The sequence below is a fragment of the Chiloscyllium punctatum genome, chromosome 46 (genome assembly GCF_047496795.1).
Source record: "Chiloscyllium punctatum isolate Juve2018m chromosome 46, sChiPun1.3, whole genome shotgun sequence".
Taxonomy (NCBI): Eukaryota; Metazoa; Chordata; class Chondrichthyes; order Orectolobiformes; family Hemiscylliidae; genus Chiloscyllium; species Chiloscyllium punctatum.
The window spans coordinates 50,518,495-50,532,515 of NC_092784.1; the positions used below are offsets into that span (position 1 = coordinate 50,518,495).

At 46.6% G+C, this 14,021-nt stretch overlaps 1 protein-coding gene across 7 annotated transcripts in view; it reads left to right on the plus strand.

Annotated features, from left to right (window-relative positions):
* The window catches only part of camsap3 (calmodulin regulated spectrin-associated protein family, member 3), a 208,053-nt gene that overhangs the window by 163,032 nt on the left and 31,000 nt on the right, over positions 1-14,021 (plus strand). For all 7 annotated transcript variants that reach the window (XM_072564202.1, XM_072564203.1, XM_072564204.1 and 4 more), the window contains 3 exons: positions 1,588-1,636; positions 4,572-4,648; positions 12,067-12,142. In XM_072564202.1, the coding sequence (XP_072420303.1) occupies positions 1,588-1,636; positions 4,572-4,648; positions 12,067-12,142 (202 nt within the window). The remainder of the gene's footprint in view (positions 1-1,587; positions 1,637-4,571; positions 4,649-12,066; positions 12,143-14,021) is intronic.

Below are 14,021 nucleotides of genomic sequence, written 5' to 3' on the forward strand. Positions count from 1 at the left end.
TTTCTCTCTCGGTGGGAGAGGCCAGGGTCACTGGGGGATATCATACAGTTCAAGCCAGGAATGAAATCCAGAAGCATTTTTCCACAGACAATTCTGGGATACTCATCTCCCAGAAAGGTTGGGGCTGTTGTGGAAGAGCTGAAACTCAGAGCTGTGATTGATACCTTTTTATAACATTGATGTGTCACGTAAGGGAAGGATTGTCTGTCTGTGTGGTCTAATTGAACAAAGAACAGGATTGAAGGGTTGAATGGCCTATTCCTGTGTTCGTCTCAATCAGTTACAAGGAAATAAAACATGTGGAAGGTGACATGCCTGATTGAGAGCTTGGACATGGAGGATTAAGGGAGCTTTTAGCGCATACTCAAGCCAATTTAGTGCAGAATTCAAAAGAAAACCTCAATATTTTCTTGCTTCCCCTGTATCATGTTCACTGGGCTTGAGAGAAAAGTGTCCCAAATGACTTTTCTTTCAAAGGCGTTGTTGATTGACTGACTACCTGAAGAGACCTCTAGGAATATAGAGACAGGGCAGCAAGGTGGTTTGACATCTTTGGAGAAACTCAACTGGACTTGCCACATAAACACATTGACTACAAGAGCAGGTCAGTGGCTAGGAATACTGCAGCGAGTAACTCACCTCCTGACTCCCCAAACCCTGTCCTCCATCTACAAGGCACAAGTCAGGAGTGTGATGGGATACTCCCCACTTGTCTGTATAGGTACAGCTCCAACAACATTCGAGAAGCTTGACACCATCCAGGGCAAAGCAGCCTTTGGTACCACATCCACTCCCTCCTCCATTGGCGCTGTGTGTACTATCTACAAGATGCAGTGCAGACATTCACCAAGGATCCTTAGGCAGCACCTTCCAAATCCACAACCACTCCTACCTAGAAGGACAAGGACAGCAGATACATGGGAGCACAACCAAATTCCCCTCCACGCCACTCACTATCCTGAATTGGAAATACATTGCCGTTCCTTCAGTGTCGCTGGGTCAAAATGCTGGAATTCCCTCCCTAAGGTCATTGTGGGTCTACCTACGCTGCAGGGATTGCAAAAAGAAGCTCACCACCACCTTCTGAGGGAGCAACTAGGAAAGGCAATAAAAGCAGGGCCCAGCCAGCGATGCCCCCATCCCACAAGTGAATCGAAAACATTATTAAAGATAAAGTAGGTCAATCCCTGATAGAATGGCAGAGCGGACTTTGATTCCTACAGTTTCTCTAGTGTTCTGATCTTCGGCTTGAGGTGATTTGGCTGATGATCTCAGCTGCCCCCACAATCCAGTGTTAGATGAAACATTATCACATTAGAAATCCATCTGGGTGGAGGAACAACCATTTGAGTCCCATTTTAAAAGTGGGGTGTGTTGTAGGGGCTGAGTGTTTTAGGGTAAGAATTGGAAGGGAAGCCCATATATTGGAATAAATCACTCTCTACATCAGGGGCTGTCTGAAAAACTGCAGGGTCGATGCACCCGGAAGTGATTCTCTCCATCCAGCTAGTGTGCTGACCCTTGTTGCTGTGTAGGTCATTTTGTAATATCCTGTCCCAGGAATTGACCAAATTACTTCTGTTTCAGATGCTTCCAGAAGCGGATCTGACACCCCCTCGGGGGCCGAAAACACCAGGTAAGCCTTCACTTCCATCTGACATGTGACCTCTTTTTGGGGGTGGACTGGGAGGCAGTGTCATATCCGTTGACCGTCACTGGCCAATGCAGAGAATGAAGCGCGTGACTGGCATTCTGGAATTTTCCATCTCTCCGTGCAGAAAACAGCCATTGGGTCTGCTGACCACAAAAGAGCAATAAGACTATAAAAGCACAAATTAGGCCATTCAGCCCATTGCTCTGCCATTCGACACGGCTGATAGGTCTCTCAACCCCATTTTCTTGCTTTCTCCCCGTAACCTTTTGATCCCCCTTGGCCGTCGAGATAAGACGTAGGAGCAGAAATTGGGCCATTTGGCCCATTGAGTCAAACATGCCACTCGCCCCAGACTGGATTATACCCACAATTCCTGGCTAAGGATGCCAGTGTCATAGCCACTTGGTCGTTCATTCACTGGTCCTCCCCTGGTGGGGAATTGAACCCCTCTCTGGCAGGACCGGTAGGATACTAACCACTGACCTGCTGAGGACTACCGTGGCCCAGCATTTTGTCTTTTTGTCCCTCCCCTCTTTTTATGAAAATAATTTCTTTCGGAAGCATTAGAAGGTAAAATATTGTTTAGTGTGTGACATGGTAATTGAATAATCTGAAGTAAAGGCCAAAAAGGCCTGTAACTTAAAGACCGGACGCCATGTTTTACTTGTCACATTTAGCTCTGTGTTTATTGCCCGTTCCCATGACAACGCAGTGAAACATTACCATTCTGGCCTTGTCCATTTGAATTTTGTCTGGTTTAGTTTCCAAGTGCAACATCCATCGAACTGTGCCCAAGTTCTGATATCTATTGATGCCAGAGTGAAATGGAATATCAGTGATACTGGACACAGTATCTCCCACAGTGTCGAATCAGGCCATTTTAGCTCAATGGGTCCACACAGAGCAGCATCCCACCCAGACCCATCCCCCTTTATCCTTGTATTCCCCATGGCTAACCCTCCTAGCCTGCACATCCCTGAGCACTACGGGCAATTTTAGCATGGCCAAACTGCCTAACCTGCACATCTTTTAGATTGTGGGAGGATACTGGAGCACCCAGCAGAAACCCACGCAGACCCAGGGAGAACGTGCAAACTCCGCACAGACAGTCGCCCGAGGCTGGAATCGAACCCGGGTCCCTGGGTGGAGATGGAAGTATAAATCAATCCAAGCGGTTAACTTTTCCAAAGCCAGTCACTCATTCGTTTAGTAGAAATATGCATAAAGTTTAGCATGAAGCTTCAAAGAGGGTCAAAGTTGGAGTGAAGTGGCAGTGCTTCACAGTCCATATTTGATGTATTGAATGTAAAGAAATTGTGATTGTGGGTGTTTTTCTTGTCGGGGGGGCTGCGTGGAGGAGGAGATTAGGAAAAGAGTACGTCTGAACACAGAGTAATCTTGAGACCCAAGAGGGGAGGGACTGCAACCAGGGGTGGGGGTGGGGTGGGGGGGTGGGGGGGGGGGGGGGGTGGAGAAGGAGTGTGCAGTATGCGACTGCGGGGGCTGAGGGGAAACTGTGTATCTGCTGCTTTGTCGAATTCCTACCGGCTGTGTTTTTGAAAATTACATCTCACCCATGACCTGCAATTGCTCAGTGCTTCGTTCAACATAAATGTTATTGTAAAAACAGATGTCTCTCAAGTTACACATTCACAGTGAGCTGAAGGAGCCCAGGAATTACTTCCAAATTGACAGCTCAATTTAAGCAGAAGCAGGTCATTACAAGGTCCTGTTTCCAGCCCCTCCTGAAATAAAAACAGTGCTGGAAAAGCTCAGCAGGTCTGGCAGTATCTGTCGGCCGAGAGAGAGAGAGAGAGAGAGTGTGTGTGTTCGTGTTTTAAGTCCAATATGGTTCCTTCAAAACAGCTTCTTGGTCTTTGATTTTACAGCATCAGCCCCTTTAACAACAAATTGCTTTGACCTTTCTCGTTGAACTGGGCCGGTATCTGTTGTCCATCTGAGACCGGCTAGACTTTGGCACGACGTGGTTTTAAAATTAGATATGTGTCCATGCCCCATGTTGCCATGAACGGGAATCTGGTGAGAGTTGGCATTTGCTGCCCAAGCCTCGTCACCCCGCGAGGATGGCGATGGGTATTTCTTGAACTAGCTGAGGCCTCTTGTGACACTCGGACAAGAGCTTCGGGTGAAAATTGTCATTCCTTCAGTGTCTCTTTAATGATGTGATCACAGCCGGAGAACGTGATGGGCTTTTCACCCAACAACGCTCTTCTGTTTGGAAAAGGACATGCTCATTGAATGAATTCAGCTCGTTGTGTTGATGTTTATGGTGTGTCTAGTGCCTACTGTATTCGCAATTGGCTCGTTTTGACTGGCCTCCCAACTTTGCACCCTCTGCACGGTTTGAGCTCATACAGAGCTCTGCCCTTAGCCATGGGCATCAGCCCCTGCACCCACTGACCCATTCAGGTTCAATCTAGCAGCACCACCTTCAATTTTAAGCCTCTAATCCTGGTGTGTTCTGATCCCTATCCCTGCAGTCTGCGTGCACCATTCTGTGCCCTGTAAATCTCGGGTGAACCTGATTTCCAAGTACATTCTGTTCTGTTTCAGACCCATTCTGAGGAAGGACCCAAAACGTTAACTCCAATTCCTCTCCGCCAGACCTGCCGAGCAATTTCTGTTTTTGCTTCTGTTTTCCAAGCTTCTCCTTTTAACTGTGCCCACCTTCCCCTACCCCCAACCATGCTAAGCTCTGGAATCCCCTCCCTAAGCGCCAATCACCTTCTCTTTAAGATGCTCAGTGGAGTGTTCCATCCCAGTGTCTCGTGATTTGGAAGTTGCGTTGTGAAGGCAGCAATAATCATTTTGACCAGGCAGCTTAGTACCTGGGGAAGCTGTTGCTGTCATGGTGGTTCATTGTGGTCACTGATTGTAAACTCTCTGCTTGTTTCAGTCGATTACCAGCATTCCTCCTGAAGCAGCCCTTCCTGCCTGTGATCCAACAAACGTCCCCTTCGCAAAGCAGCTCAGGTAATGGGAGGTCTTTGATTAATGCGGATAAATGCGGGGTGTTGCATTCTGGTAAAATAAACTAGGGCAGGGCCTGTACAATTAATGTTATGGCCCTGGGTCATGTTGCAGATGTAGCCATGTCATATTGTAGAGTAGATCTAGCCGTTCAGGTCTTTGAAATTTGCGTCACATATGGGCAGGGTAGTTAAGGCGTTTAGTACGCTTACCTTCATTGCTCAGACATTTTTGAGTAATGGAGTTGGGACGTTATGTTGAGGTTGTTCAGGACATTGGTGAGGCCTCTTCTGGAGTACTGTGTCCAGTTCTGGTCACCCTGTTATAGGAAGGATATTTTTAAACTGCAGAGAGTTCAGAAAAGATTTACCAGAATGTTTCCGGGAATGGAGGATGTGAGATATAAAAATAGCCTGGAAAGGCTGGGATCTCTTTCACTGGAGCGTAAGAGATTGGGGGTGACGTTATAGAGGCTTATAAAATCATGAGGAGCAGAGGTAAGGTGAACGGCAGGTGTCTTTTCCCTGGAGTGGGGGATTTCAAAATCAAAGGGCATATTTTTAAGATGAGAGGCGAAAGTTTTTAAAACGGACATGTAGGGCAATTTTTTTACCCAGTGAGTGGTTCATATGTGGAAGTGATGGATGAGGGTACAGTTTAAAAGACATTTGGATAAGTTCATGAATGGGAAAGGTTTGGAGGGATATGGGTCAGGAGCAGGCAGGGAGGACTAGTTCATTTTGGGAACTAGTGGTGTGGTCGGTATGGACTGAAGGGTCTGTTTCCTTGCTGTATAACTCTGACTCACTGCCAGGGACAGTGGACCAGGATCCACTGCAGATGCGAGTTCAAGTTTCTGGGTAGCAGCCAAGGAGAAAAATGACCTGTTCATGTTATTATTTGAATAATGAGTTACTATCATTTTTATTACATGAAGACTGACAGAGCGCGAAGCCCGTAGAGGTAATTGGCTGCAGGATAAAACTGCAGGAGTACAGCCAACTATAGTCATGTATTTTTGGCAGTATACACTAGATAAGCAGAAGAGCCTCTCCTTTACTCGATGATTCCAGAGTTGGTGGCCCGGGCCTTAATGACCCATCAGTGGAAGCCAACTCTGTGCTTGCTCTTTCTGGTCACAACTTGGAAGAATTCAACAGCTTGCTCTTGGAAGGAGTTTCCTGTGTTTAAATGGGCTGTTGTGTTGCCCCATAGTAGATCAGTAATACACTGCACTTGGAGAAGACCCTGAGATCAAAACAACTAGGTACAAATGCAATCCTAATCCTTTTCCTTTCCCAGTTGAAAACCGCAATTATCCAAAGCCTTTCCTCTGCTGCTCGGTCGCTGATTCCTGAAATCCGGGTGAAGTTACGGAGTGGTTTTCTCAGCGGGGCCTAACCTATTGTTGAGAATAATCCCATTCAAGCTTTTTTCTAACACTGTAATTCTCCCAAATTGTAACTGAGCAGCCAGTGATGTTTGCTGTTTACTGAGTTTGTGTTCTGTTTCATGTTTATCTGTTGTTGCAATGCCTACAGTTCATTGAGGAATAGAGCGCTGGAGTTAGCAGTGATTTCAGAAATCCATTTCATTGTGGCCCCCAGGCTGCTTGTAGCTATATTATGACAGTTGACATGGTAAAATTGAATGGGGTGTGTTTACCAGGTGTCCACGATACATCGAGAGGAATGCTCTTGACTCTCAAATGAGGAAATTCAAATCTCGCTTCATCACTGATGCTGCCTCAGTGAAGGACTGTGGTTTTGTCCAAAATGATGCTCTTCGTTCCCGTGGTGGTGTTTGAACCTCCAACCTTCTGACTTGGATGAAATGTGTGCCACTGATTAACTGCATCCCTTTGCTCCTGACCTCATTACAACCTTGATCCACGCATGGACCAAACAGCTGAACGCTGGAAGAGAGGTGGCAGGGACCATCCTTGACTCTGTGTGGCATCAAGAACGTCCAACAGAGCAGGAGCTGGTTGGGGGATGGTAGGAGACGCTAAGAGTTGGAGTCATGGCTGGCACAAAAGATGGTTGTGGTTGTTGGAGGTCAGTCATCTCAGCTCCAGGACATCTCTGCAGGAATTCTGGGGATCGTGTCCCAGGACCAACTATCTTCCTCAGTGACCTTCCTTCCATCATAAGGAGATGTGCAATGTTCAGCACCATTCACCACTCCTAAGTAGTCCATGTTCAACTGCAACAAGATCTGGCCACCAGCCTGGTTTGCGCTGGTATGTGGCACAAAAATGTTAATTGCTACTTAAGTCCTAGGGTCGAGAGTGTGGTGCTGGAAAAGCCTGGCAGGTCAGGCAGCATCGAAGGAGCAGGAGAATCAACGTTTCGGGCATAAGCCCTTCATCAGGAATGAGGCTTTTGAGCTGGGGGGTTGCTGAGTGATAAATGGGAGGAGTGGGTGGGGTGGGGGGGAAGGTAGCTGCTGAGAAAGCGATAGGTGGATGAAGGTGAGGGAGAAGGTGATAAGTTGGGGGTGGTGGAGGTGGAGTGGATAGATGGGAAAGGTGATGGACAGGTCAGGAGGACGGTGCTGAGTGGAGGCTTGGGACTGGGATAATGTGGGGGGAGGGCAACGAGGATATGGATGAAATCCACATTGATCCCGTGTGGTTGGAGGGTCCTAAGGCGAAATATGAGGCGTTTTTCCTCCAGGCGTCGGGTGGTAACGGTTTGGCAGTGGAGGAGGCCAGGACCCTCATGTCCTTGGTAGAGTTGGGGGGGGGTTGAGGGAGCGGGGGTTTAGCTGAAGGGTTCAGCCACGTGGCAGTGCGGTTAGTTGCCGCGGTTGTCCCAGAGATATTCAAGAAGGTGTCCTGTCCACCAGGGAAACAGGACCTCCTGATCTGTCCATCACCTTTCCCATCTATCCACTCCACCACCTCCCCCTGACCTATCACCTTATGCCTCACCTTCATCTACCTATCACTTTCTTAGGTGCTTTCCCCCCCAACACCCCCTCCTCCCCCTCCCATATATCACTCAGCCCTCCCGACCCACAAGCCTCATTCCTGATGAAGGGCTTTTTGCCCGAAACGTCGATTCTACTGCTCCTCGGATGCTGCCTGACCTGCTGTACTTTTCCAGCACCACACTCGCGACTCTGATCTCCAGTATCTGCAGTCCTCATTTTCCCTACTGAAGTCCCAGGCAATGACCAACTCTGACAAGAGGGAATTTAACCATCTGCCCGTGTCATACAGAGGCATTACTGTCACTGAATCCCCCTCTGTGGGTTACCATTACTAGAAATTGAACTGGACTTACTACATCAATAATGGTGGTGTAATAATAGACAGGTCAGAGACTCCCCACTTGCCTGGATGGTGTAGCTCCAACAAACACTCAAGAAGCTTGACACTATCCAGGGGAAAGCAGTCTGCTTGATTGGCACCACATCCACACATGCTCAATCCCTCCACCACCAACACGCAGTAGCAGCAGTATGTACTAGATGTGCTACAGAGATTCGCCAACACACCTTGAACAGCACCTTCCAAACCCACGACTATTTCCATTAGAAGGACAAGAGCAGCAGATACATAGGAACACCACTCGCTGCAAGTTCCCCTCTGAGGCCACTCACCATCCTGACTTGGAAATATGTCACCGTTCACTCGGTGTTGCTGGGTCAAAATCCTGGAATTCCCTCCCTAAGGGCATTATGGGGGTATCTCCCACCCCGTGGATTTTGCAGATCACAAAAGCAGCTCACTGCCAATTCTCCAGGGCAACTGGAGCTGGGGAACAAATCCCGTGAAAGAATAAAGTTTAAAGTTCCAGGCTGATTCTCCAAACGATGTGGTCCTCCAAGTTTGGAGTCAAACGTGGGGCTAATCCACATCAAAATATTGTTAGTCACTGCCTGTCCCACATCACACAACCTCTCCCACTGTCAGTGCACCCTTTGCACTGTAGAAAGAAATTTGACTTGAAGCATCTTATTCTGTTGAGGAGTTGGTACCTGACAGTCAGTGTGGTGCGGTCTGTGTGTGCGTGTTGACAACTCTAACCTTTTCTGTGGTTGCAGTTTGTCATTACAGCAGCTCAATTGAATTACCTTTGGTACTCGCTATTAACTCTCCATTATTCTATAATTACAACCTTGTATTATGGTCTTCCACACCCACGGAAAACACTCTGCAACAATTGAGCAAACCAAAAAAAACAGTTACATGACTAACAACCTGATGATGACATCTTTTTCTTTTGACTTCATGAGTGAGTTCTGCTTGGTTATGTCAGCTATGTATAATGCAACGTTCACAACCTAAGACCAAAAAGCTTAACATCTTTGCTCACTCTTTTTCTCCGCCCCCGCCACATAATTTGTCTTCCTGTGTTCATGTCTTCACCGAAACCTTGTTTAGAATGTGTCGATCTACAATTACAGTCTTACATGGGCTGTGTTTGTAATGTGTGTGTCTCTTTGTGCATAAATCAGACATTTTTAAATAAGGAAATACCAAACAATGATTAGAATGAATGCCTTTAGTAGAGACTAAATTATGTTTCCATGGTCTGATCTAATTATTGCTTCCTGGCATTCAATACTGCAGGAGATTGTCTGGTATCTGATCAGAACTACACAATGTATCTATACTTCTCCCCTCCAACGTAAAGAAATATTTGTGTTTGTTAAGCATTTTTCCCAAACACCAAAGCATCAACCAATATTGCTGTTGTTGTAATGCAGGAAGCAGCCATTTTGTGTTTTACTCTGTTTGATGTGACATTGATTGAGGGATTGGCCAGTTTCTTCAAAATGCTGTTCTGGGATCTTTCTGTTCAGTCAGGTCAAAAGAGAAGAAGCTCTTGTCTGAAATAAGATGTAGCTTATTGCATTAATGTATCAGTATAGCAGAAAGGGATAACTGGTTTCTGATGCAGAGTGATGCCAACAGCATGGGTTCAAGTCCCACACTGGCTGAGGTTACCATGAGGTAATCTGAGGTGTGGTAACACTTGGGTTAAACCACCAACTGTTGTCTGTTAACTGAGTTAACTGTTTAACTGAGAGCGCAGTATGGTCTTGACATGGCACTGGCCTGTCGGTCTTGATGTTTGGCGTACATGTTTGTATTAAAAACCAGTGAGACCTAGAACCAAGAGGTGAGAGTACCTCCAACTGTGCCCCAGTTTGAGTTTGACAGGAACTTGCCTGGCAAAGCTGCAGGATGAGTAAATGTGCGCTCTGTGCCGTGTTGTGTTGTTCCTCATACACTTTTTTTTTTTGTTTTGTGTTTGGTGGGATGTGAACTTAATATCTTTTGTAAGGATGTGCATGAAAGTCAACTCAACTGGATGTTGAAGTGATTAGTTCTCCATTTGGAGACACAAGTCAGCAGCCCTGAGATGACATCCCTGCTCCAACCAGACCCACCTCTATTGTGTGAAGATGGGAAATCTGATACCTGTCTGCAAAGTAGTGATGGCTGAAAACTATTGCCTTTCTTAATGACTGCGTTTTACTTTGAAAAGTTTCTTCAAAGAAGCAAGAACTATTGGAGACAGTGTGTGTTTTGGCACAATTATAATAATCTCTTTGAACATATTAAAGGGAGACCTGTTCTTGTTTAAAGCTAGTGTGTGGTCCTTATATTTTGATAAGCAATGGTTTCTGAGTGTTGGGATAGGACCGTGAAAGCATCAGGCTACGAAGATAATTGAACTGTTGCCATGGTGGTTCCTCCTCCCCCCACTCTGTTAAGGAAATGTGTTAATATTTGTTAGCACATTATCCCCCTTTACTTCACCCACAGAGTATTCGGATTCCAGTCTGCTCCAAACTCTGACCAAGGCCAGTTACACTTGGAGCAGAGACGTGTATGGCACAGGAACAGGCCCTTCGGCCCACATGATCCCTTATGTTTGCCCTTTGGTCCATATCACTCCATTTCTTGCCATATTCGTGTGCATATCTAAAAGTCCCTCAAATGCCCCTATCATATCTTCCCCAACCCCTCATGGTTTGTGCCAAAAACCTGAAACTAAGGTTACCTTTCCAAACAGCAGGCAGAGCACAGAGAGCGCAGCCTGGCATCGCCCAGCTCTCTCACTGTCGTGCCACTGCCGACCTTTTGAAAGGTATATAAGGTATATTTGATGCTGTCATCTCCCTTTGTAAATTGGTATCTTGAAAAGCGAGACCTGTGTGGGAGAGAGAAGTCACTTGGTAGCCTAAAGAAAAGAAGCTCGTGTCTTAAGTAAGGTGTCGTTTATTGCCTTCATGCTTTGGGATAGCAGAAAGGGGTGGCTGGTTTGTGATGCAGAGTATGCCAGTTCCCACGCCAGCTGAGGTTACCATGAGGGACACTTCTTAACCTCTCCCCTTGTCTGAGACAGCCACCAGTTGTCTCTCTAATGACAGAGAGCAGCCTTATCATCAGCAAAGACTATGATGACGACCATTTTTCCTGACGAAAGGCTTATGCTTGAAACGTCAACTCTGCTGCTCCTCGGATGCTGCCTGACCTGCTGTGCTTTTCCAGCGCCACACTTTTTAACTCTGACTCTCCAGCATCTGCAGTCCTCAATTTCTCCCTGTATAATAGACCTTGTTACTGGCAGATACCATGATAGCAAATCTAACTCTTTCAAGAGCCAGAACTATTCTGTCTTTAAGTCTGTATGGTGCGATCATATTGGCTGGTGCTTAATGCACTCGTCAGCATTAGCCCTCTGAATTGATTTAGCTTTATTGTCACCTGTACTCTCATGAGTACAGTTACAAGTCTACAAGTTGCCACTTACAGTGCCATATTGGAGACAGAGGAACCTAGGGACAGGTACAAATTGTCTTGAGTACAAACTCTTAGGGAAGAAATAAAGAAATAAAAAGTTTAGCATTGCAGGTATTCAAACGTACAAAATCTCAGTAATAAATTAGAAAGACAAATGAAATAAAATGTTCAGGATAACAGTCGTTCCAAGAAAAAATAATAGAGAGAAAAGATTTTAAGACTGAGTGTAAATTTCTGAGTTGTCCACCATATACACCAGCTGGACAGTAGCCATTTGGAATGACGTACAGGGTGCGGAAGTGACCATTTTTGTCAAAGTTTTGATATTTTGTGTCCTACAGCCAGATCTTTACTGATCTGCAATATGGCCGCTGCCTGTGAGGAAGGGAACATTTCCAGTGTTCCTTTTGGTTACTGCTCAGTTGCCACTGGCACCAGGTTAGCCAAATTGGGTTGGGCTTCATTGCAGCAATCCCATTGGCTGGTAGAGGGTCAGTTGATGTGTGCCTGAATATTGAGCCAAAAAGGTCAACATTTGAGCTGTTCCTCTGTTTGAATGTACGTGTTAACCTGTGTTTCTCGTGGTGGTACTGACTCGATGGGCTGAAGGGCCTCTTCTCTGGTGGCTGACCCAATGACCCTGATTTCTCTTCAGGTCCTCTGAATCACTCTACCTCAATGTCGCAAGTCGATTTCTTTGGAAAGGCGTGGACGAAGAAACAACTGAAGAGGTAAAGGTTTGGAGAGAGGAACGAGCGATAGCAAAGACTAAGTGTGATGGAGCCTGTTCTGCAGGTCTGATCACTACTGGTGGGGGTTGGAGGGGGCAGTGCGCAGGGGAAGTGGGTGGGGAAGGGAAGGGTGGTGGTGGGGGAAAAGGGAAGGGGGAAAGGTTGCTCAAGTTGGATGATACCACCTTTAATGGTTACATGCGCAACTATCTATGATTCAATATTAGTATGCATGGCATGAACACTGACAATAATCTTTGGCAGACCAAGTGCAGTGTTTCCATCTGAGTGGAACTGTTGGGAGGATTGTCTGATGGCTGCTCTTGCCAATGCAAGGGCAATGCCCAGGGATGTTCATAGAATCCCTACGGACCATTCGGCCCATTGCGTCCACCCAGATCCTACAAAGGAGGCTCCATCGAGTCCCACCCAGATCCACCTACCTTCTCTGTCACTGCACTTCCCATGCTAAGCCACTAAGCCTGCACATCCCTGGATGTTATGGGGCAATTTGCCATGGCCATTCCATTCTAACCTGCCCATCTTTGGATTGTGGGAGGAAACCGGAGCACCCGGAGGAAACCCACACAGACACAGGGAGAACGTGCAAACTCCACACAGAAGGTCACCTGAGGCTGGATTGGAACCCTTGTTCCTGGCGCTGCGAGGCAGCAGTGCTAACCACTGAGCTACCGTGATGTTCATCATTGCCAGTGTGCTGGTGTAGAGGAGTCTGATAGCCTTCCCTCATTAGCTTTTCCTTGTGCATTCCGATATCCTGCAGCATCTCGTGCAATTCCTGACAGTGTAAACATTCCAGGAGATCTTCCGATTGCACTTAACATTGCTGCTTGGCTTTGACCTTTCCAATTCCAGGTGCACATTCGAACTGCTCCTTCTTAAATACATGGCAAGGAGTAAGATAACCATTAGATTTATTGCCACTTCAAACAGCAACTGTTTGTCAACAGCGATCCCTTCCTTTTGTTTTCCTGAAGATTAATCAGCATCATGGTTGAGAGGCTCCCAAACATCCCTTGTGTTTTATTCTCACTGTTTTTTCAGTGAAGAATTGATTCAGATATCCCCCACTCATCACACTTTGAGTCATAGAGATGGACAGCACAGAAACAGACCCTTCGGTCCAATCCGTCCATGCCGACCAGATATCCCAACCCAATCTAGTCCCACCTGCCAGCACCCGGCCCATATCACTCCAAACCCTTCCTATTCATACCCCCATCCAGATGCTTTTTAAATGTTGCGATTGTACCAGCCTCCACCACTTCCTCTGGCAGCTTATTCCATCCACACACCACCCTCTGTGTGAAGAAGTTGCCTCTTAGTTCCTGTTTATATCTTTCCCCTTGCACCCTAAACCTACGCCCCCTCGTTTTGCACTCCCTTACCCTGGGGGGGAAAAAAGACCTTGTCTGTTCACCCTACCTGTGCCCCTCGTGATTTTATTAACCTCTATAAGGTCACCTCTTAGCCTCCAACGCTCCAGGGAAAACAGCCCCAGCCTGTTCAGCCTCTCCCTATAGCTCCAACCCTGGAAACACCCTTATAAATCTTTTCTGAACCCTTTCAAATTTAACAACATCCTCCCAATAGTAGGGAGACCCAGAATTGAGCATAGAATTGAATTTTCAAGAAATTGTAATTTCAAGAAAATCTCCTCGTTCCCACCATGCGATTCAGTATGATCAGGGGACCTTATTTGAAGGGACTCATGCTGTTGCAACTGCTCTGTCCCCCGTTTCAAATTTGAATCTCCGGCAGTGTCAGGTACAGTCAGCAAACTGAAACCTAGTTTTGTGTGAGTGAGAGCGCTGGGTACTGGGTGTGACATTGCTGTTGCCGCTTACTCGTGGATTGA